At 43.0% G+C, this 25,871-nt stretch overlaps 1 protein-coding gene across 2 annotated transcripts in view; it reads right to left on the reverse strand.

Annotated features, from left to right (window-relative positions):
- The window catches only part of tek (TEK tyrosine kinase, endothelial), a 213,710-nt gene that overhangs the window by 165,941 nt on the left and 21,898 nt on the right, over positions 1 to 25,871 (reverse strand). For both annotated transcript variants that reach the window (XM_073048693.1, XM_073048692.1), the window contains 2 exons: positions 10,980 to 11,276; positions 44 to 154 (listed from right to left, as the gene is read on the reverse strand). In XM_073048693.1, coding sequence (XP_072904794.1) covers positions 44 to 154; positions 10,980 to 11,276 — 408 coding nt within the window. The remainder of the gene's footprint in view (positions 1 to 43; positions 155 to 10,979; positions 11,277 to 25,871) is intronic.

Genomic DNA, 25,871 nt, shown 5'->3' on the forward strand with positions numbered 1-25,871 from the left:
TTTGTCTGAAGAACACAGGATTACAAATAAATAGTTTCATTACCATTTTTATAGATCATTAAATCAGCTTCGGTCTGTTGGTGTTGATGGAACCGAATGATGGTGTTTTCACCATTATTCACAGTTATAGTAAATACCTCTGGCAAGAAATGAGCTGTAATTTAAAAGATAAATCTTTCACCAACTTAGATAAATCACATTATTCATGAGTCAAGGTACACAACTCAATAATGACAAGGAATATGTGAATGAAGCTGGGTACTGGCCCAGCACACACTCATTGTGTTTAGAACCAGTCTTGTGTACACACACCTGTACACTCAGCAGTAAAATAACAATGCATTTCAATACTCAACGGGATGAGTGTAGGAAACAGATCATTTGAGATTCTATTGTAAATGGTGTATAGAACAAAATTCTTCCTCAATTCTTTGTATTCTGCAGGATCATGGAGGCTGAGCTTAATGGCGCCTAACGGCGACTCCTTTGCTTGCATCTTCGGAAACAGCTCTATTTCTACCTTTAATATCTTTATTTTTCCCTTTCAGGGTTTTTTTTTGAAGACCCTGACCTGGAGTTACACGCAAGCTTCGGTTCTTTGTGGGAATGGGATCTGTTCTCGGGGTTCCACGACTGGCTGCTATTCGACACGCCAAGGGTTTGGCCTGAGAGTCTCGATCATGTTCGGAAGCTTAAGATCCCGGGGCTCTGGAGAGGGGCGGATCGAGGATCGGTGTCACGGCCGGAGACTCGTGTGTCATCGGAGAGGCCGGAAGATCTTCCATTGTGAGCTCGAAGACCCGAAGGTCTTTGCGATCTTCGGACACAGAGCTTGAAAAAAGCGACGAAATGGACTTTTATCATTGTAAATCTGTGGGTTGTTGTTATGTCTCCCGCTCACTGTGAAAATGGGGGACACCTCCCTTTCTCTTGCCGGGGAGAGAGAGAACCTGTGGTTTGTCGAATGTCGAATGAAATGCAAAGCCTTTGGGGTAACTTTGGTCTGTGTCTTTGCTATTGCTTAGCACATGCTTGGGCTCGGTGGTAGTACCGATGTGCTTTTTTTGGTGGTGGGGGAGGGGGATGATTGCTCGCTGCCACTTACATGTGGGGGGGGGAGCTGGGGGGGTACTTTGGAGTTCTCACGTTTAACTGTCATTCATTCTTTGGGGCACTTCTCTGTTTTCATGGATGTTTGCAAAGAAAAAGTGTTTCAGAATGTACATTGTATACATTTCTCAGACATTAAATTGGACCTTTGAACCTTTGAGATCAGTGTCATTCAAGGAATTATAAAGTCATTGTGGCCATAGTCTCCGATTAGTCTTACTCTCCTCATAACAACAAAAATACTTTGCCAACTTTTTATCCAATTACACTTGAAAGTTCCATTTTAATTCCAAACAGCAACTTGAGTAGAGAACACTCCTAGCTCCTATTCCCAATTTTATCTGTCATAAATCATGCTGTATTATTAATTCTCCTGTTCCTGCAAAACGTTTTTCCGTAATGATTCTTTCAAGATCCCTGTCATCACGAATATCTTCATTTAATTGCTCTTACAGCTTCTTTTTTCAGGTGAAACAATTCCAGAGGAAGTCACATGGGTACAGAGGGGTATGGACTTAGAAGAAGGGGGTGAGGATACTGAACAGATGCCAAATAAAGGGAACGGATAGAAAAGAGACTGTGGATACAGAAGAGAGAGTGGATAGAGAAAAGAGGGTAGATAAAATGTGACATAGTACAGGGATTGGAAACAGAGCAGGGGGTAGATACAGAAAAGGGGGAAAGATTTGGAAGAGGTTAATGAGTATAAAAGTGGAAGACTAACGAACCGGGGCTGGATGCAGACATTGATTTGGATAAAGAAGGGGAGACTTAGATGTGACAGGTGCATGAGAAGGGGTAAGTAAAATGATGGCTATAAATCCACAGAGATGAGTTAAATACAAAAGAGCATGACAATGGAAGAGGGGAGGATCAGTTAGGAAAAGTAAGCGGACTAAAAAGAGGTTTGCTGCAGAGGGAGAAATTTAATATTAAAAAATAATTGTAAAAGGTGATATGTAAAGGGCATTAGATAAAGAAGGAGACAGATCAGAATCGAGTTTAATATTACCGGCATATTGTTGTAAAATATGTTGATTTTGCAGCAGCAGTACATTGCAATAAATAGTAATAGAGAAAAACGTGTGTGCGTATATATATAAAACTGTAATTCACGGTTCTTGTATACATAATATACTCAGAGAGTGGAGCATAGTCATGATGCCGCTAAACAGGGACTCGTTGACTTGCATCTTTGGAAACAGTTCTATTTCTATCTTTGATATCTCTTTTTCTTCTTTTCAAGGTTCTTTTGAAGACCCTGACCTGGAGTTACACTCAGACTTCAGTTCTTTGTGGGAATGGGACCCACTGTCAGGGCCTCAAGACCAGCAGCTTTTTACTTTTCCAATATTTTTATTAGTTTCTACATAGAGGAATACAGAGTACAAGAAAGTGTATATAAGAGGTCAGGAAAGATGAAAAAAACCACCAGTTACATTATATCTGTTCATAATAACAATTACACTACCCCATATTCATATAAGTTAATCAATAGTTATATTAACTATACTAATTTTTTACAAAAGAAAAACAAATCTAACCCCTACCAAGACCGAAGCTATTCATTAAGGAGAAAAGGTAAATACCTTCTTATATAATAAAAATTAATAATAGCCAACATCTGCGTTTAAATAACAAATTGAAGGTTTTAAAAATAATTCAGAAAAGGTCCCCACAATGTTTGAAAGTCTTGACGAGATTCAGAAATTGAGCAATGGATCTTCTCTAAATCTAACCATGACATAACGTCGCATAACCATTGAGCATGAGTAGGAGGAAGAACATCTTTCCATTTAAACAAAAGTGTCCTCCTAGCTATAAGAGAGCTAAAGGCCAAAATATGTAAATCAGATGCCTTCAACTTAATATCTTGTCCTGCAACAATACCAAAAAGGGCTGTCAGAGGGTTAAGCTTAAAATTGACTTTAAAAAGTAAGGAAAAAGTTTGAAAAACTTCCTTCCAATATTTTTCAAGAATCAGACAGGACCAAAACATATGAATTAATGAGGCTTCTCCATTATTACATCTGTCACAGTAGGGAGATATATCTGAGTAAAAACTAGATAGCTTATCCTTAATCATATGAGCTCTATGTACCATCTTAAATTGTATGAAGGAATGACGAGCACATAGCGATGAAGTATTAACCAATTTATAAATTTCATTCTAAGTTTCCTCAGATATCGATGTCTGTAAATTGTATTCCCAAAGATTTTTAATTTTGTCTAAAGGAACATTCCTCGTTTCCAGTAACATACCATAAATCTTAGAAAACGAACCATTATGAAAAGGTGTCAGACTAAAAATTATGTCTAGTAAGTTCTTATCTGAGCTTATAGGAAATGTGCATAATTGAGATCTTAGAAAGTCTCTGATTTGTAGATATCTAAAAAAGTGAGTTTTGGGTAAACTGTATTTAGCCAACAATTGCTCAGATGAACAAAGGTTTCCTCCAGCAAACAGATCCCTAAAACATTTAATACCCAATCTGTCCCATTCCTTAAATCTAAATCAATCATAGAGGGCTTAAAAAAAATTAGAATAAATGGGGCTTGAAAGGGAAAACCTCGACAAACCAAAGTATTTTCTAAATTGTATCCAGATCCTCAGAGTATGTTTATCTATTAAATTCTCAGTTAGTTTACTTACAGATAGGGGAAGTGAGGATTCAAGAAGAGAAATAATAGAAAATTTATTAACAGAGTTAGCTTCTAAAGAAACCCATACTGGACAATCTACACGATTAATATAGTATAGCCAAAATGTAAGGTATCCTATATTAACTGCCCAGTAATAAAACCCAAAATTAGGTAAGGCTAAACCTCCAGACTTTTTAGATTTTTGAAGGTGAGCTTTATTTAAATGAGGATGTTTATTTTTCCAAATATGAGAGGATAAAATAGAATCCAGTGAGTCAAAAAAGGATTTAGGAATAAAATGGGTAAAGCCTGAAAAAATATATAAGTTTAGGTAGAATATTCATTTTAATAGAATTAATTCATCCAATCAATGATATCGAAAGAGGTGACCAATTTAATCATATCTTTTTTACATGATTCATTAAAGTAAGAAAGTTTTCTTTAAACAGGTGTTTGTAATTCTTAGTGATTTTTACACCCAAGTAAGTAAATTGATTTCTTACAACTTTAAAAGGGAGATTAGTATTAATTGATATCAAATTATTATTTAAAGGAAATAATTCACTCTTATGTAGGTTCAACTTATATCTTGAAAACTGGCTAAAACGGGAGAGTAAAGAAAGTATGCAAGGTAAAGAGGTCTCAACATTAGAGATAAACAGCAATATATCATCTGCATAAAGCAAGATTTTGTGAGTAATACCTCTCCTTAAAATACCACAAATATCATTAGATTCTTGAAACGCAATGGCAAGAGGTTCTAAGGCTAGATCAAAGAGCAGAGGGCTCAATGGACAGCCTTGTCTAGTTCCACGATGAAGTTTAAATGATTTGGAATTTTGAAAATTAGTAACAACCAGGGCAGAAGGAGGGTAATAAAGTAATTTAATCCAATGAATAAAATCTGGTCCAAAATTAAATTTTTCTAAGGTTTTAAATAATTAATTCCATTCAACCCGATCAAAGGCCTTTTCAGCATCGAAGGATATCACACATTCCGATATCTCCTGAGATGGAGAGTAAATAACATTTAATACACAGCGTATATTAAAATGGGAATGTCGGTTTTTAATTAAACCAGTTTGGTCATCAGAAATAATAGGTAGAATATTTTCAATCCAATGAGCCAGGATTTTAGAAAGGATTTTAGTATCAACATTGAGTAATGAAATTGGTCTATATGAAGAGCATTCAGTTGGGTTCTTGTTTTTCTTTAGGATAAGCAAAATAGAGGCTTCATAGAAAGATTGAGGCAAGCTACCCAGTTTGAAAGAATCCAAAAAATTAAGTGTAACTGTGGTATAATTAATGAAGAAAAAGCTTTATAAAATTCTCCAGAAAATCCATCTGGGCCCGGAGCCTTCCCCAAGTGTAATGAACATACAGCCTTGGCAATTTTCTCATAAGAAATGGGTTGATCCATCTGTTTACAGTTATCTGCAGAAAGTGCTGGGATATTTATTTGATCTAGAAAATTGTTCATTACTGTATTATCTTTAGGGGAAATCAGAACTATAAAGTTTAGAATAGAATTCTCTGAAGGTATCATTTATTTCAGAGTTAACAGTTGTCCTATCACCATTAGTTTTGTAAATTTCTTTAATTTGTCATTTAACTACAGAAGTTTTTAATTGGTTGGACAATACTTTACCTGATTTATCTCCATGAATGTAAAATTGAGATTATCTTTAAGAAGTTGAGTTTCAATTGGATATGTTAACAGAAGATCATATTTAGTTTTAACTTTAACATGTCTTTTATATAAGACAGGTGCCAGCCTTTGGGAGAGGGTACTGTAATGAGCTATTCAGACCATTTGACCCATGATATTGTGTCCTGGCCAAGATATTAGCTCCCCTGTAGTTAAAGGTGCAACTCATTCGTTCTGTACTAGTTGCTCCTTCCAATAATCCAAATACATGAAACCCTATCCCCTGCCATGCACATACCAGTTCCTCAGCCATACAGATATCTGTCAGATTTTTAAATTTCTGACTTTATTAGCACTTTTCGGCCTCGTTCTTAGCTCCCTGTGTTCATGGTGCAGGACCTCTTTGCCTTGTTCTACCTACATATTGGTGCTAATACCAGTGTGCACCATGATCTCTAGCTGCTCACCTTCTTGCTTGAGAATATTCTGCAACTAGACTTATTAGAATGTTACCTGGGTTTCAGCACCTAAGTTACAGAGAAAGGTTGAACAAGTTAGGTCTTTATTCTTTGGGGCGCAGAAGTTTGAGGGGGGACTTGATAGAGGTATTTAAAATTATGAGGGGGATAGATAGAGTTGACGTGGATAGGCTTTTTCCATTGAGAGTACGGGAGATTCAAGCAAGAGGACATGAGTTGAGGATTAAGGGGCAAACGTTTAGGGGTAACACGAGGGGGAACTTCTTTACTCAGAGAGTGGTAGCTGTGTGGAACGAGCTTCCAGTAAAAGTGGTAGAGGCTGGTTTGATATTGTTATTTTTAAAAAAAATTGGATAGGTATATGGACAGGAAGGGAATGGAGGGTTATGGGCCGAGTGCAGGTCAGTGGGACTAGGTGAGAGTAAGCGTTCGGCACGGACTAGAAGTAATTGTTATATGGTTTATATAACTGCTCCAAGACAACACTGACCCTTGCACCCGGTAGGCAGCAGACCATCCTGGAGTCCCTTTCAAGGCCAAGGAAACTGGCACCCTAACTATCGAGTCTCCTATCACAATTGCTCTGCTGGGCTTTACGGTTTCTGACTGAACTCCAGAGCTAGTCACAGACCTTCTTTCTTGGCTCTTGCTACTGTGCCCTTATACAGGTCATCCCTCCCCAGCAGTATCCCAGGGCATATATTTGTTGCTGACAGGAACGGCCACAGGGAACTCCTGCACTGTCTGACTGCTCCTTTTGGTCACTCAAATATCTGCTACCTGATCCTTAGGTGTGTCCGCCTCACTAAACCTCTCATCTATCTCGACATTCCAGATTATCCCAAGGACATCCAGCTCCAGTGCCAGTTCCTTAATGTGATCAGACAGAGAGCTGCACTTGAGCGCACTTCTTACAGGTGAAGTCGTCAACGCCATCGGCGGTCTCACTAATCTCCCTTACCCTGCAGAAGAGCATGCCGTGGCCTAGCTGCCATTCCAGCTACTTTAAAATGAAGGGTAAGATCTCACAAACACTACATCATTATTCGTTTTTTGTATTATTTATTCATCTTGGTAATGTATTGAATTTTATGACAAATTTCACATCATATGTCAGCAATAATAAATGTGATCCTACTTCTGATTTCTACATTAATTCTTGCACTAAGGAAATACCTGTCAATACTGGGTAACTTCAGTCACATACTACAACACCACCATTGCTTCTATATCTTTCCATAATCTGCATTCATATCTGTTCTTCTATCTCGCATTCTTAGGGTGGCGATATAGGTTGAACTCAAATTCGGTGCATTCGAGTAATAGGCTCTCTCAGAGTCCGATGGAACTCAGGGAGCAAAGATATAAGGAGGTTGCAGATATCTCTAAGAATTACAAAACTGTAATGGTTGGTGACTTCAAATTCCTCATCTTGCCTCAGATTGCCAAACTGCAAAGTGCTTGGTGGGAGGGGAGCAGAATTTGGTAAGTGGGTCCAAAAAAGTTTTCTCAAACAACACAATAGAGAGGGCGCAACACTCAATTTCCTATTGGAAAATTAGGCAATGATGTAGTATTATTGGCATGATATTCATGTTAAAATAGTTATGAAAAATATATGGGACACAATATTTAAAAGAAAGTGGGGCTTTTCTTGGTGGGTTTGAGATATCACACTTGGCAAGAGGCAATGATAAAAGATTCAGGTTAAGTGAAGACGGACTTTGTGGGAACGGCTATTGGAGTGGACAGAGTTAGGGTGGGAAATTGAGACTTCGGTTCAAGACGCTTCAGCAAGGAGAGGTAGTGGCTAAGCTAAATCTCTGCTTTCTTTCTTTCTCCATAGGAAAGGCAGGCAGAGGGGGTGGGGTGACTTGATTTATAAAAAAAAATGGAATCAAATGCTTAGAAACTGTTGACATAGGATCGGAAGGTGTAGAATCATTGTGTGTAGAGTTAGGAAACTGCAGGGGCAAAAAGGCCCTGAAGGGAGGTTACAGGCCTCTAAACAGTAGCCAGGATGCAGGGTAAAAATGACTATGGGAGTTAGAAAACGCATGTAAGAAGGGCAATCTCATGGGGGATTTCAATAGGCAGGTGGATTGGGAAATTCAGGTTGGTGCGGATCCCAAGGGAAGGAATTTGTAACATGCCTACGAGATAGCTGTGGTTGAGCCCGCTAGAGAAAAGGCAATTTTGAATTGGGTATTATGTAATGAACCAGATTTGATTAGGGAGGTATAGGAACCATAGAAAACAGAGTTCATAATAGTTATGAACTCTGTTTTCTATGGTTCCTATACCTCCCTAATAACCTAGCTATCTAGATATGGAGAGAATGCTGTTGCCCATGTAGCAAGCTCCCCATCTCCACACATTCGATGAACCCAAATAAACGGCAGAGACCTTTACAGGTCAGCCCCAGCAACATCACAGGAGTTGCCTGCCTGGGTTGAACTGCCTCAGGGACTCCAGCTCCAGGTTTTTCCCTCTTGGTTTACTCTTGAAGGCTTCCTCAGGAATGGGTACAGCTGCAAGGCAGCTGAGACCATAAGAGGCAGGAGCAGAACTACACCATTTAGCCTATCAAGTCTGCTCTGCCATTTCATCATGGCTGATCCAATTTTCCTCTCAGCCCCAATCTCCTGCCTTCTCCCCCTATGCCTTCATGCCCTGACCAATCAAGAATCTAATACCTCTGTCTTAAGTGTACATAAAGACTTGGCCTCCACAGCTGCCTGTGGCAAAGGAATCCACAGCTTCTCCACTCTGTGTCTAAATAAATTCCTCCTCATCTCCATTCTAAAAGCCTCTATTCTGAGGCTGTGTCCTCTGGTCTTAGTCTCTCCAACCATAGGAAACATTCTCTCCACATCCACCCTATCAAGGCCTTTCACCATTCGATAGGTTTCAATGAGGTCACCTCTCATTCTTCTGAATTCTTGTGAATACAGTCCCAAAGCTATCAACCATTCTTCATATGACAAATCATTCAAATCTGGAATCATTTTCATGACCCTCCTTTGAACCCTCTCTAGTTTCAGCATATGGCATACTTGCCTGTTTTACCTGAGACACTGAGTCAAGAGTCACGTTGCAGCTTGATGAAAATCTGGTTAGGCCATATCTGTAGTATTGCATTCAATTCCGGTCATAGGAATCATTATAGAAGGATTGCAGGCCATGGGAAGGGCACAGAAGAGGTTTACCAGAAAGCTGTCTGGATTGGAGAGCATGTGCTATGAATTGAGCTTGGAGAAACCAGGGTTATAAACTTCCATCTGGGCTAACGGGTGGAAGTTCAGAAAATTATGAGAGGCATAGCTAGAGCAGATAGCTAATGCCTTTATCCCAGGGTCAAAACGTCTGGTACATTTAAGGTGAGCTTAATGTATTTAAGGTGAGAGGGGAGAAGTTAAATGAAGAACTGCAGGGCAGTTTATATTCTACACCAATAGTGGTGGGTATCCTGGAATGTACTGTGGAGGTGGTGGTAGAAGCAGATACTTCTAGAGGTATTTAAGAAGCTGTTAGAAAGGCCAATGTATGTACACAGAATCGATGGATATGGCTCAATATGCAGGCTGAAGGGATGAGGAGTCATTCGCTTAATCTGGGGTCTAAGGACCTATTCCTGTCCTATGCTGTTCTTACTCCTGTACCCCTGTGATTTTTATATCCAGGATTAAATTTAATTTGCCACCACTCCACCTGACTATCTATTTTATCTATGCTTGTATCATCAGATAACAATCCTGACTCTCTACACTTCCATCATACAACATCCACAAACTCACTGATCATACTTCCTTCATTCACACCCAAGTCGTTAATATACTTTACATCTCAAACACCGTAAAATACAGCACTGGTCACAGCCCTCCAATCAGTAAATAATCCTACCACAACTACACTCTGTCTCCTATCACCAAACTAATTTTGGATCCAATTAACCAGTTCACTTTGGATCCCATGTGCCTTAACCTTCTGAACCAGCCTATCATGGAGGAACATGTCATATAGACTTATCTCCATACACACAATGTCTGCTGCCTTGCCTCTACCATGTAACCATTTCATAGTATCCTCCTTCATAAAAAAAAACTCAATCAAGTTAGTCGGTCTGGATTTCCATGCACAAAGTGTGCTAACTTTTCTTGATCAGGTCCTGTCCTCCCAAATCGCATCCCTTGGGATTTTCTCCAAAAATTTCTTTATCCACGTTGCAAAGCTCACTGGCTATCAGTAACTTCACTTTTTCTTGCTGCCTATATCAAGCAAAGAAACATTATCTATCACCTCACCTATTCCAAATAAAGATGTAAGAATATCCATCAGGGCCCGAACTAACTCCTCCTTTTCTTCCTATAGAAGAAGTGAGGTTCAACTATAGCCTGCAGATAAAGCACATCTTTGGAGATAGAAACATCTTAATGGTTATCATCCTGAAACACTCATTCTGTTCCTCTCCACAGTTGGTATCTATTCTACAGATGTAGTCTGGTTGATACACTGGTATGGAACGGCCATTGCATGGGATTGGAAAAAGAGTTGTAAACTCAGCCACTCATCATGGGCACCAGCCTCCCCAGCATGAAGGACATCTTTAAAAGACAATGGCTCAGAAAGGTGGCATCCATCATCAAGGACACCCACCATCCAGGACATGCCCTCTTCTCATTGCTACCAAGGCTCAGGAAGGAACAGGAGCCTAGGAGCCTGAAGACATGCTCAATGTTTTAGGAACAGCTTATACCCCTCCAGCATCAGATTTCTGAATAGACCTTGAACCGTTGAACTAACATTGCTCTCTCTGTTGCAGGCTTTGGTCTGATTTGATCACTGTTGCTCTGACATTGTCATAAGAAGACAAAGTGGAGATTTTTCCAGCAACTGTTTTCTCTATTGAACACCTATCAAAGGTAAACAGACATCATTACAACAAGAAGAAAAGTATTTGCAAGAATTGCAAGCAATGGCAGGTGCAGATTCTTCCAAGTAATATTTCACACCAGTCCAAGCCCATCTAGGGGAACTATCACCTTCCAGGTTTACATGAGTGTGTACTTGTGTACACGTTTATGTGCATGACTTACCTTCTTGTGACATTTTAATTGTAGTAATTTTGGCAATGTCATCTTCTACTTTACCCTCACAAAAGAATACACCAATTCCTTCATCTTTCTTTGCTGTACTCCACAAGATACTTGTTTCAGTCATGCTCTGTTCCAAAGTGCCCTTTGGCTGATCTGAGTAGGCATCAATATCCCGTGCTATTGATATCTGGCTAGGCGTAGGTGAGCCATGCAGAACACACATTAATGACGTTTCTGATGTGGAGATTAGAGGATTGGAGTTAACTAATGTCATGTCCAGCAATGCCTTGACCAAATCTGTAGCCAAACAAAAAATATATAGAAATTAGAAGAGTGTAGAACCAAAGAGGTGTTTTAGACATGTTTTAGTAATACAGGAAATGCAGCAGCAAGCAGAAACACAAGCAACAGTTTGAATGTGAGCACAAAATCTGTTTTAATAATTTACATATTAAAAGTGTTGTAAATATTTATCAGGTCTAGAGCAGGGGTTCCCAACCCTTTTTTCAACCTACCATTAACTGAGGGTTTCCTGGACCCCAAGTTGGGAACCTCTGCTCTAGAGAGTTGATATTTCAGGTGAATGACCTTTCATCATTTCTGAAAGAAGTCTCCATTTAAGGAAATTTTTTTTATTGAAGGTGTTGTAAATAGAGTAAAAATAAGTGGTATGTAACACACAAAAGCAAAGCACTGCAGATATTGTAAATCCGAATAAAAATCCGAATATGTCAGAAGCATTCAACAGGTCAGCCAGCATCTAAAGAGGGAAAATTAAAGTAACATTTCATACTGATGACATTGAATCTGAAGGACAATTTGTTGATTTTCCAATTCTGATTTAAAGCCAATGTCCTGAATCATTGCTTCTCTGTTATACACTGGTTTGCTGAATATTAAGAGCACTTCCAAATTAGGGGCTCTGTTTAAAACACAGTGAAGGAACTTCAACTTTATCTAGGAAAGAACTTTTACAAAGATTAATTGAACAATCTTTCCCAGTTGCTGAATCTCAGAGTTATAGAACACTACAGCGCTGAAACAGGCTCTTCAGCCCATTTAGTATGAGCAAACCCACTGACCTGCAATCAGACCTTGGGCTTTTGTACCCCTCCCATCCGCATACCTATCCAAATTTCTATTACATGCTGAAATCAAACCTGCATCCACCATTTGCAGGTTATTCCACAGTCTCATCACACTCTGAGTAAAAAGGTTCCCCCTCATGTTCTCTTTAAACCCTTTCACCCTTAACCCATGACCTCTAGTTCTAGTCTCAGTGAAAAAAAAGCCTTCTTGCATTTGCCCTGGCTATACCACTCATAATTTTGTATATTTCTGCAGATCTTCCCTCATTCTTTACGTTCTAGGGAATAAAGTCGTAACCTATTCAACTTTTCCCTCTAACTCGGCTCCTCAAGTCCTGGCAACATCCTTGCAAACTTTCTCTGCACTCTTTCAATCTTATTTCCATCTTTCCTATAGGTAGATGACCAAAACTAGAAACAGTACTCCAAATTAGGCCTCTCCAGTGTCAACAATTTCAATATAATACCCAACTCCTGCACTCAATACATTGATTTATGAAAGCCAATGTGCCAAAAGCTTTCTCCGCCTACCTGTGATGCCACTTTCAAGGAATTATGGATCTGTATTCCCAGATCCCTTTGTTCTACCACACTCCTCATTACCCTACTGCTTACCATGGTTTGTCCTCCCAAAGTGCAACACCTCACACTTGTTTGCATTAAAGTCCATCTGCCATCTTTCAGTCCATTTCATCAATTGATTCATAGCCCACTGCAAGCTTTTCACTACACCCCCAATATTGGGGTCATCTGCATCTGTGCATATCCACTTTACCACATTATCATCCAGGTCCTTGATATAGATGACAAACAGCAATCATTTTACTCCTAATACCTCTGTAGAAGCCTTTAGGTTATTCCTTCATCTTGTTTGATACAGCAACCTTGTATCTTCTTTTGGCCCTCCTGATTTGCTTCTTAAGTGTTCTTTTGCATTTCGTATACTCCTCAAGCACCTTTTTTTTCCTACCTGTCTATACCTGTTATGCATCATGTTGTTTTTTTAACCAAGACCGCAATACCTCTTGAAAGCCAAGATTCCCTAAAGCCTTTCTGTAACCATCATATTGGCATCTATAGGAAGAAGCACTGTCGACGTTTCGGGCCGAGACACTTCGTCAGGAAACGTTGGCATTGCTTCTTCCTATAGATGCTGCCTGGCCTGCTGTGTTCCACCAGCATTTTGTGTGTGTTACTTGAGTTTCCAGCATCTGCAGATTTCCTCGTGCTTGCGTTCTGTACTCAGTACGTTGATTTAGGAAGGCCAATCTGCAAAATCATTCTTTATGACTATCTACCTGTAACACCACTTTCAATGAATTATGGACCAGTATTCTCAGATCCCTTTGTTCTACCACACTCCTTAGTGCCCTACTGTTCACTGTATAAGACCTACCCTGATTGGTCCCACCTAAGTACAAATCCTTGGACTTGTCAGCATTAAATTCCATCTATTATTTTTCAGCCCATTTTTCCAACTGATGCAGATTCCACTGCAAGCTCTGATTGTTTTCCTTACTGTCCACTATACCCCCAATCTTGGTGTCATCCACAAATTTGCTAATCCAGTTAACCACATTATCATCCAGATCATTGATATAGATGACAAACAATAAAGGAAACAACACCAATCCCTGTGGCACATCACCAGTCACAGACCTCCAGCCAGAGAAGCAACCATCTACTGCCACTCTCTGGCTTCTCCCACAAATGTCTAATTCAATTTACTACCTCATCTTTAATGCCATGTGACTGAACCTTTTTGACTAACCTCCCACAGGGGAACTTATCAAATGGGCCTTGCGGAAGTCCATCTAGACAACAACCACTGCCTTGCCTTCATCTACTTTCCTGGTAACTTCCTTGAAAGACACTAAGATTGGTTAGACATGAACTTTCATGCACAAAGCCATCCTGACTATCCTTAATCAGTTTATGTCTAACCAAATACTTATTTATCCAGTCCCTTAGAATACCTTCCAATAACTTATTCAAAATTGTTATCAGACTAACCAGCCTATGATTTATGTAATTTATGTTTAGAGGCTTTTTTTAAACAGCAGAACAACACTGACTATCTTCCAGTCCTCTGGTACCTCCCTTGTCACTAAGGATGTTTTAAATATCTCTGCTAGGGCCCAGACAATTTTTGCACATGCCGTAGGGTCTGAGGGAACACCTTGTCAGGCCCTGGGGATTTATCTGCCCTGATTTGCCTCAGGGTAGCAAACACCCCTTTCTCTGTACTCTGCACAGGGTCCATGAAGTTGATCCTCACTTCTGCCTCATTTCTATAGACTCTGTCTGTTTCCTGAGCAAATACAGATGCAAAGAATTCATTCAAGATCTCCCCCATCTGTTTTGGCTCCACACATGGACCTTCCAGAAGACCAATTTTGTCCCTTGCAATCCTTTTGCTCTTAACGTGTCTGCAGAATCCCTCAGGATTCTCCTTCACCTTGTTTACTAGAGAAACCTCATGCCTTCTTTTAGCTCTGATTTCTTTCTTAAGTGTTCTCTTGCATTTCTTATTCAGATTCAGATACTCCATAAGGACCTCATTTGTTCCTATTTGCCCATACCTGCTATGCACTTCCGTTTCTCTCTTAACCAGAGCCTCAATATCTCTTGAAAACCAAGGTTCCCTATGCTTGTTATCTTTACCTTTTATTCTGACAGACACGTATAAACTCTATACTCTCAAAATTTTGCTTTTGAAAGCCTTCCACTTACTAAGTACACCTTTGCCAGAAAACAGCCTCTCCCAATCCACACTTGGAAGATAATTTCTATACTGCCAAAATTGGCCTTTCTCCAATTTAGAATCTCAACCCATGGACCAGACCTATCTTTATGCTTATTTACTTTGAAACTAATGGTATTGTGGTCACTGGATGCAAAGTGATCTCCTACAGAAACTTTTGTCACCTGCCCTATCTCATTCACTAACAGCTGATCCAGTATTGCACGCTCCCTCATTGGGACTTCTACGTACTGATGAAGGAAACTTTCCTGAGCACATTTGATGAACTCTATCTCATCTAGTTCTTTAACAGTATGGAATTCCCAGTCAATATGTAGAAAGTTAAAATCACTAAAACAACCTTATGTTTCTTGCAACAGTCTGTGATCTCTTTACAGATTTGTTCCTCTAAATCCCTGGACTGTTGGATGGTCTGTAATATAGCCCCATCAATGTGGCTGTATCTTTCGTATTTCTCAGTGCCACCCATAATGCCTCAGTAGCTGAATTCTTCAGTGTGTCTTTTCTGAGCACTGTCGTGACATTTTCCCTGACTAGTAAAGCCACCCCTCCTCCTTTAATCCCTCCCACTCTGTTGTCTTAAACAACAGAACCCTGGAGTATAGAGCTGCCAGTCTTGCCCCTCCTTCAACCAAGTCTCACTAATGGCTACAATGTCGTATTTCCAGATGTTGATTCATGCCGAGCTCATCCGTCTTTCCTTCGATGCTTCTTGCATTGAAATATATGCAGCTCAGGACATTAGTTACACCATGCTCAACTGCTTGATTCCTAAATTTGTCTGAGATCATACCAGCATCTGCTTCCACAACCTCTCCACTAACTGTTCTGGCACTCTGGTTCCCATCCCCCTGCAACTCTAGTTTAAACTCTACTGTGCAGCATTAACAAACCTTCCCACTAGGATATTAGTTCAGGTGTAAACTGTCCCTTCTGAATAGGTCCCACTTTCCCTGGAAGAGAGCCCAATGATTCAAGAATGTTATGCCCTCCCTCCTACACCAACTCCTTAGCCATGTAATCTTCCTAGTTCTTGCCTCACAAGCATGTGGCACAGGTAACAGCCCTGAGATCATAACTCTGGAGGTCCTGTCCTTTAACCTAGCACCTAACTCCCTGTGCAGCACCTAGTCACTCAACGTACCCATGCCATTGGTACCTACTTGGACCAAAACCTCTGGAAGTTCACCCTCCCACTTGAGAATGGTGAGGACTCAGTCCAAGATATCTCAGACTCTGGCATCTGGGAGGCAACATACCATCTGGGAACACAAAGTACACTGCAGATGCTGTGGTCAAATCAAGACGTACAAAAAAGCTGGATGAACTCAGCCCCCTCTTTTCCTTCGCTACATCGACGACTGCACTGGTGCTGCCTCTTGCATGCATGCTGAGCTCGTCGACTTCATTAACTTTGCCTCCAACTTTCACCCTGCCCTCAAATTTACCTGGTCCATTTCCGACACCTCCCTCCCCTTTCTTGATCTTTCTGTCTCCATCTCTGGAGACGGCCTATCTACTGATATCTACTATAAGCCTACAGACTCTCACAGCTACCTGGACTATTTCTCTTCCCACCCTGTCTCTTGCAAAAAGGCTATCCCCTTCTCACAATTCCTCCGCCTCCGCCGCATCTGCTCTCAGGATGAGGCTTTTCATTCCAGGACGAAGGAGATGTCTTCTTTTTTTAAACATAAGGGGCTTCCCTTCGTCCACCATCAACTCTGCCCTCAAACTCATCTCTCCCATTTTCCGCACATCTGCCCTCACCCCATCCACCCGCAACACCACTCGGGATAGGGTTCCCCTTGTCCTTACCTACCACCCCACCAGCCTCCAGATCCAACGTATAATTCTCCGTAACTTCCGCCACCTCCAACGGGATCCCACTACCAAACACATTTTTCCCTCCCCTCCCCTTTCTGCTTTTTTCAGGGATCGCTCCCTACGCGACTCCCTTGTCCACTCGTCCCCCCCATCCCTTCCCACCTGGCACTTATCCTTGTAAACGGAACAAGTGCTACACCTGCCCTTACACTTCCTCCCTCACCACCATTCAGGGCCCCAGACAGTCCTTCCAGGTGAGGCGACACTTCACCTGTGAGTCGGCTGGTGTGGTATACTGCGTCCGGTGCTCCCGGTGTGGCCTTTTATATATTGGTGAGACCCGACGCAGACTGGGAGACCGTTTCGCTGAACACCTACGCTCGGTCCGCCAGAAAAAGCAGGATCTGCCAGTGGCCACACATTTTAATTCCACGTCCCATTCCCATTCTGATATGTCTATCCATGGCCTCCTCTATTGTCAAAATGAATCCAAACTCAGGTTGGAGGAACAACACCTTATATACCGGCTGGGTAGCCTCCAACCTGATGGCATGAACATTGACTTCTCTAACTTCCGTTAATGCCCCTCCTCCCCTTCTTACCCCATCCCTGACATATTTAGCTGTTTGCCTGTTCTCCATCTCCCTCTGGTGCTCCCCCCCCCCCCCCACTCCTTTCTTTCTCCTGAGGCCTCCTGTCCCATGATCCTTTCCCTTCTCCAGCTCTATATCACTTTCGCCAATCACCTTTCCAGCTCTTAGCTTCATCCCACCCCCTCCGGTCTTCTCCTATCATTTTGCATTTCCCCCTCCCCCCACTACTTTCAAATCTCTTACTATCTTTCCTTTCGGTTAGTCCTGACGAAGGGTCTCGGCCCGAAACGTCGACAGCGCTTCTCCCTATAGATGCTGCCTGGCCTGCTGTGTTCTACCAGCATTTTGTGTGTGTTGTTGTTTGAACTCAGCAGGTCGGGCAGCATCTGTTGAAAGCAGCAGTCAATGTTTTGGGTCGAGACCCTTCATCAGGACTAAAGAAGGAGGGGCCGGGGCCCTATAAAGGTAAGGGGAGGGTGAAAAACCAATCAGAGGAAAGACCAAGGTGTGGGGGAGGGGAAGCAGGGAGGGGATAGGCAGGAGAGGTGAAGAAGGAATGTAAGGGGAAAGCACTATGGGGAGTAGAAGGCAGAGTCATGACAGGTGATAGGCAGCTAGAAGAGGAGACAGAGTGAAGGTGGGATGGGGGAAGGGAGAGGGAGGGAATTATCAGAAGTTGGAGAATTCGATATTCATACCAAGGGACTGGAGACTACCCAACAGTATATGAGATGTTGTTCCTCCAACCGAAATTTGGCCTCATCATGGCAGTAGAGGAGGCCATGTATGGACATATCCGAATGGGAATGTGAAGGAGAGTTGAAGCGAGTGGCAACCAGGAGATCCTGTCTGTTGTGGTGGACGGAGCGTAGGTGCTCGACGAAATGGTCCCCCAATCTGCGTCGGATCTCGCCGATGTAGAGGAGGCCGCACCGGATGCAATAGATTACCCCAACAGACTCACAAGTGAAGTGTTGCCTCACCTGGAAGGACTGTTTGGGGCCCTGAATGGTGGTAAGAGAGGAGGTGTAGGGACAGGTGTAGCACTTACGCTTGCAGGGACAAGTGCCAGGTGGGAGATCTGTGGGGAGGGATGTGTGGACCAGGCAGTCGCAGAGGGAATGATCCCTGCCAAAAGCAGAGAGGGGTACAGAGGGAAAGATGTCCTTAGTGTTGGGGTCCTGTTGAAGGTGGCGGAAGTTGCGGAGGATAATATGCTGGATCCGGAGGCTGGTGGGGTGGTAGGTGAGGACAAGGGGGACATGGTCCCTGTTGTGGAGACGGGAGGATGGGGTGAGGGCCGAAGTGCGGGAAATGGAGGAGATGCGGGTGAGGGCATCATTGATGACGGCAGAAGGGAAACCACGATTCTTAAAGGAAGAGGACATTTGGGATGTCCTGGAACGGAAAGCCTCATCCTTAGAGCAGATGCGGTGGAGACGGAGGAACTGGAAATAGGGAATAGAATTTTTGCATTTGGCAGGGTGGGAAGAGGTATAATCAAGGTAGTTATGGGAGTCAGTGGGTTTATAGAAGATGTCAGTGGACAGTCTATCTCCAGAGATGGAGACCGAGAGATCGAGAAAGGGGAGAGAAGTGTCCGAGATGCACCAAGTGAATTTGAGGGCCGAGTGAAAGTTAGAGGCAAAGTCAATGAAATTGACGAGCTCAGTATGGGTACAGGAAGCAGCACCAATGTAGTCGTCAATGTATCAAAGGAAAAGTTGAGGAGCAGTACCAGTATAGATTTGGAGCATAGACTGTTCCACATAACCCACGAAGAGGCAGGCATAGCTGGGGCCCATGCGAGTGCCCATAGCTACACCCTTGATCTGGAGAAAGTGGGAAGAGCTGAAAGAGAAGTTATTAAGTGTGAGTACCAGTTCCGCCAACCTGAGGAATGTGGTGGTGTTGGGGAACTGGTGAGGTCTATTGTCCAGAAAGTAGCGGAGGGCTTTGAGGCCTTCTTGATGGGGAATTGAAATGTATAAAGATTGGACATCCATGGTGAAAATGAAGCAGTCAGGACCGGGGAACTGGAAGTTATTGAAGAGGTGGAGGGCATGGGATGTATCCCGGATGTAGGTAGGAAGGGACTGAACTATGGGTGACAAAATGGAGTTGAGGTAGGCAGATACAAGTTTGGTGGGACAGGAGCAGGCTGAAACTATAGGCCTACCAGGACAGTCAGGATAATGGATATTGGGGAGGAGGTAAAAGCGAGCAGTGCGGGGTGTGGAAATTATGAGTTTTTTGGCTGAGGATGGAACGTCTCTAGAGTGATGGTACAGGAGACAGTGGTTTGATGTTTTTTGGTTGGGTCCTGTTCCGGGGGTAAGTAAGAGGAGGTATCGGAGAGCTGCCGTTTGGCCTCACTGAGGTAAAGGTCCGTCCGCCAGACCACTACGGCACCACCTTTGTCTGCAGGTTTGATGGTGATGTTAGGATTAATGCGGAGAGAGTGGAGGGCAGTGCGTTCAGAGGGAGTGAGGTTGGAACAGGAGAGAGGAGTGGTGAAGTTGAGACGGTTAATGTTTCGGCGACAGTTGGAGATGAAAAGATCGAGTGCAGGTAGAAGGCCCGGTAGGGGTGTCCAGCAGGAGGAGGAGGAGGAGGGTTGAAGACGGGAGAAGGGGTCATCAATAGGGGGAGGGGAATCCTTGTTAAAGTAGTAGGCTCGGAGACGTAAGCAACGGAAGAAGAGTTCAACGTAATGCTGTCATACCATCTGGGAATCTTGTTCAGCCTATATAACTCCTTTCTGTTCCCCTAACTAATGAGTCCCCTATCACCACAGCATGCCTCTTCTCCCCACTGCCCTTCTGAGTCACAGAGATGGACTCATGGCAGAGACCTGACCACGGTGATTTTTCTTTGTTAGGTCAACACCAACAGTATCCAAAGTGATATACCTGTGGTTGAGGGGATGGCCACAGTGGTACTCTGCACTGGCTCCTGAACCCCTTTCCACTTCCTGGTGTTACCCAGTTTCCTGTGTCCTGCACCTTGGGTGCAACTACCTCTCAATATGTCCTATCTATCACCCATTCAGTTTCCCGAATGATCCGGAGTTCATCCAGTTCCAGCACCAAGTCCTTATCTGGATTTTTTTTGTCATAGGGTAGGCGCTGGGAACAGACCCAAATGCAAGACACAGAAGTACTTGGAACTGGACTGGACTAGAGTTAGGGACAGGACAGGACACAGACTAGGAGCTGGGATAGGAACACAGATTTGGGCTAGGACTTTGGACAGGAAAGCGGGACCAGGACCAGGAACTGGGAACTAGGAGCCTGGGCTTGGACTCCGAGCTAGAGACTGGACAAGGCCCCAGAACCTGGGTCTTGACTCGGGCTTGGACTCCAGAACTAGGCAAAGACATGACGTGGCTACAGGACTGGATGAGGCTTGGATTCTTCGAGGCTTTCCTGGGCAGGACGAGGCACAAGGACAAGATGAGACCCCAAAGTCTTGACTTGGTCTTGGCAGAACAGGAACACAGAGCCAGGACCCCTCCTTGGGAACAGGATTTGGGGCCGGGGCTCTACACAGAGTCAGGACCCCTCCTAGGGAGCAGGACATAGGGCCGGGACTCGTACATGTAACACAGAGAGACAGTTCCAACACAAGATAGTAGCAAACGGTCGGACCTACCGAGCGAAGGCGTGGACACAGAGACAGTTCCTTATCTAGACACAGCAAGGCTCCAGTCTTGCTCCAGCGGTAGAACTGACAGCGATACAAGTGAGGTTACAGGCAAAGGCTTCAGGAGGAAGGTGAATGGAAGGGAACAGTCCAGCAAATGAAGCTGAACCCAGGAGCTATTTATGTAGCCAGCCCAAAATGAGAATCAGGTGCCTCAATTAGAGCACCCAACAGTTCAAGGGAAAACCGGAAAGCCTGGAATAAGGAACAATGGACCAGACTGTGAACCAGAATGCGGACTTCACGGACTGGACCATGACATTTTTAGAAGCTGCAGCTGGATGCACCTCTCTCAGTTGTAGACATCAGGGACTCTGAAGGCCTCCCTGCCTTCCCACATCCTGCAAGCGGAGCATTCAACTATCCTACCTGGCATATCTACTATCCTAACTGAGCCGATGTAAATAAGACAAGGAATAAAAAGAATTTATCTAAAACTTTTTCTTGATTTACCTTTTTCTATTCGAACTTGAACTTGAAATTTCTCTCCCATTTCTTCTGAGCCACAGAATCAGATTCAGTGGCAGAAATGAGGTTGCTGCAGCTTTCCCCAGGTTGATTATTCCCCAACAGTATCCACAGTTATATATTTGTTTCTGAGTGGACGACTCTAATCCTCTGCGCTGTTTGCCTATTCCCTTCCCTCTTTTGACAGTCACCTAGCTACATGCCTCCCGCAGCTTAGCTGGGACTACCTCCCAGTAGCTTTTATCTATCTCCTCCTCATTCTCCTCTTTGTGTCACAGGGTCATCCAGCTCCAGCTTCAGTTCCCTAACAGCGGCACCCGACGCACTTCTCATAGATGTAGAAATCAGATCGCCCACATCTTGCAAAAGGAACGCAACACTGAGCTGGTATCCATTCTCACTTATCCAGCCAGACACTAATATAGAAAGAAAGAGCAACTTACCTAGCCCCAAAGTTTCATTTCCCCACACTAACTCCATGGCCTCTCCCACAACAGCTGTCCTACTTCAGCCTAACTTCTTTTTTATTGTCCCTTGCCAGGTGTCTAATAACCCAAAGGAACTCAGGCTCGATAGACCCTACCTGCATTTTAAATCTGGTGCTCCTCACCTCAAGTGACAGTCCCTATGATCTCAAGCTCTGCAGAAAGCCCCAACAGGCCCCACCCACTTTTCAAGTCTGGCACTGCACACCACAAGCAATGGCTCCTGCATTCTCAAGCTCTGTAGGAAATCCTGACAGGTTGTTTACTTTATAAATCTGGCATACTCACCACAAGTAATGGACCCGCAACCTTAAACTCTGTCTTGAGATTGTGTAAGTGATCGCGTGAAGGAAGTTATGGAAGTGAAACAGTTAAAAATGTTTTGTAAGATTACAATGGGATCTTGATCAACTGGGCCAGCAGTCTGAGGAATAGTAGGGGAAGTTTAAACCTGATAAGTGCAAGATGTTGAGTTTAGTTAATATATCAAGGCTGGACTTTCATAGTGAAGACTAGGACCCTGGAGAGTGTTGCAGAATAGAGAGACCCAGGGGTGCTTGTATATGCTTCCCTGAATGTAATGACATGGGTAGACTGGATGGCAAGAAAGCATTTGATATACTTGCCTTCATGACTATGGAAGCTGGGACATCATGTTACACTTGTACAAGACGTTGCTGTGGCCAAATTTGGAACATTGTGCACATTTGTGGTTGCCCTGCTATAGGAAGAATGTTATTAAAATGGAAAAGATGCCAAAAAGGATTTACAAGGATTTTACTTGGACCGGTGGGTTAAAGGATAAACACAAGGCAGGTGTATGGGGTTGAGTGGGATCCGGGATCAGCCATGATGGAATGGTGGAGCAGAATCGATGGGCTGAATGGCCTAATTCTACACTATGTTTAATGTTCTTATGGTTTTAAGAGATTCTGCAACTGCTAGAAATCCAGACCGACACATACTAAATGCTGGAGGAATTCAGCAGGTCAGGCAGCATCTACGGAAAGAAATAAACAGTCAACTTTTTGGGTCGAGACCCTTCGTTAGGGTTCTGTCCGAAGAATCGATTATTTATTCCTTTCCATAGATACTGCCTGACCTGGTGCCCCCCCCCCCCTCCTTCCCTTTCTCCTATAGTCCACTCTCCTCTTCTATCAGATTCCTTTTACTCCAGCTAATTACCTTTTCCACCCACTTAACTTCACTTTTTACCTTTAACTATCCCTTTCCCCCTCACTTTTATTCCGGTGTTTTTTCCTTTCTTTTCCAGCCCTGAAATGTCAACTATTTGTTCATTTCCATGGATGCTACCAGACCTGCCGAGTTCCTCCAGCAGTTTGTGTGTGTTGGGCTAAAAGGAGATGCTGATTAGGCTAACTCCCATGCCTCCCCCTTCACCCAGAGCATAGGAGGTTGAGAGGTGACCTTATAGAAGTTTATAAAATGACAAGGGGAATAGATAAGTTGAATAGCCATATGTTCCATGACTGCTGGACTAAGTGTGTAAACGTAGGAGGGGACTATTTTGAAAAATAAACGTGCTAGGTTTTCTAAAATTGACTCCTTCTACCTTAGGCCACAAACATATCAATCACCCCTCGTAGATGTTCGTGCTATCAGTTTGGTGGCTACCCAGTTGGAATATGAGGTATTCCAAACTCCAACCTGAGATGTGCCACATCATGGCAGAAGAGGAAGCCGTGAGCCAACGTGTCAGAATGGGAGCGTGAATTAGAATTCAAATGGTTGGCCACCAGGAAAACCTGCTTGCTGCGGGTGGAGTGAAGGTGCTCAGCAAAACAGTCCCTTAATCTATATTGGGTTTCACCAGTGTAGAGGGGGTCACATCAGGAGTACTGGATACAGTAGACAATCCCAACATATTTACAGAGTGAAGTGTTGCCCCTCCTGGAAGAACTGTTCGGGTCTCTGAATGAGGTGAATGTGCAGGTGTTCCCATTATCACTGTAAGTGCCAAGAGTGAGATTAGTGGGGAGGGATGAATTGACAAGGAAACCATAGATGCTCACAAAATGCTGGAGGAACTCAGAAGGCCAGCAACATCTATGTAAAAGAGTAAACAGTTGACGTTTTGGGCCGAGATCATTCTTCTTGTGTTCTGTATGTGTTGCTTTGAATTTCCAGCATCTGCAGATTTTCTTGTGTAAGAGAATCATAGAAACCACTATCCTCATGGGTTTCAGAGAATTGGGGGGGGGGGGGTAAAGATGCATTTGGTGTTAGGATCCCATGGTGGAAGTTATGGAGATCGATGTGCTCATGGTGTAGTAGGTATGGACAAGAGAAAGTCTATTCCTGTTTAGGTGATGGAAAATGGGGTAAGGGTAGATGTCCAGGTATTGGAGGAGAAGTGAGAGAGGACAATACCAAGGGTGGAGCAAGGGCAACTCATTCTTTGAAGAAGTGAGACATCTACAATGTTCTGGAAAGAGTAGCTTCAACTTTGGAGCAGATGTGGTGGGGACGAAAGAAGTGAGAAAAGGGAATAATATTTTTACAGATGTCAGGGTGGTAAGAAGTAAAGTCAAGATTGCTCTAAATTTCAGGGGGTTTATAAAAGAGATCAATAGACAATTTGTCCTCAGAGATGGAGATGGAGAGATCTGTCCCCAGAGATGGAGATGGAGAGATCGAGAGATGTCAGAAATGGATCAAATGAATTTAAGGGCAGGGTGGAAATTAGAGGCAAAGTTGATAAAATTGATAAGCTCAGCATGAAGAAGCACCAATACAGTTGTCCATGTGGCACAGAAAGAGTTGAGGAGCATTACCAGTGAAGGTTTCAAACATGGATTGTTCCACACAGCCAACAAAATGGCAGGCACAGCCGAGTCTCATGCGGGTCCCCGTGGCTACACCTTGGGTCTGAAGTAGGAGGAGCCAAAAGAGAAATTGTCGAGTGTGAGAACCAGTTCTGCCGGATGGAGGAAGGTGGTGGTGGAGGGGAACTGCTGAAGTCTGTTGTCGAGAGCAAAGCGGAGAGCTTTCCGGCCTTCCTGGGGGGATAGAAGTGTATAGGGACTAGGCATCCATGGTGAAAATGAGGCAATCAGTTCAGGAAATTGAATGTTGTATAAAAGATAAAGAGCATGTGAAGTGTCATGGATGTAAGCGGGAAGGGACTGAACCAAGAAAAGATAAAATGGAGTCCAGATATGCAGACACACGTTCAGTGGGGCAGCAACAGGCAGACACAATGTGCCTACCTGGACAGTCAGATTTGTGGATCTTGGGTAGGAGATAGAAACAAGCACTGTGGGGTAAGGGAACTATGAAATCGGAGGTTGTGGATGGGAGATCTCCAGGGTTGATGAGGTAGGTGATGGTGTGAGAGTCTGATGGTCCTAAGTGAGGTTCTTTTCAAAGGGTAGGTAAGAGGAGGTGTCTGTGAGTTGTCAACTGGCCTCAGCAAGGTGGAGGTCAGTCTGCCAGACGACAACAGCCGCATGCTGCCTGACCTGCTGAGTTCCTCCAGATTTTGTATCTGTTACTCTGGATTTTCAGCACCTCAGAATCACTTGTATTTATGATTTGTACAGTTCTGTGGATAGACTCTAAACCTTTCCTATCCACAGACATCATAAATGCAATCACACAGGACTAGCTCAGTCTGCCAAGTTGGACGGCATGGACAATTTGGCCAAAAGCCTGTTTCAATGCAGTACAGCTACAAGACTCTAAGGTTAGATCAGAGACTTCAACTGTTATAGCAACTGTTACAAAGGAATAATGATGTTGGAATGTACAAAGTTGCAATATGTTATAATGGGGATCATTATGATTAGATGAAATGATCATGGAAACATATTGAATTCCTTCCTATTTATTTTCTCCTCACTTCATTACATTAACCTGCCCGATCTCTTGAGTGTTTTTAGAAATTTCTGTTTTCATTTCAGATTTCCACCAGCTTTGCATTAATTTTGTTTTTGATCTTA

Source organism: Hemitrygon akajei, chromosome 6 (assembly GCF_048418815.1).
Source record: "Hemitrygon akajei chromosome 6, sHemAka1.3, whole genome shotgun sequence".
Classification (NCBI taxonomy): domain Eukaryota; kingdom Metazoa; phylum Chordata; class Chondrichthyes; order Myliobatiformes; family Dasyatidae; genus Hemitrygon; species Hemitrygon akajei.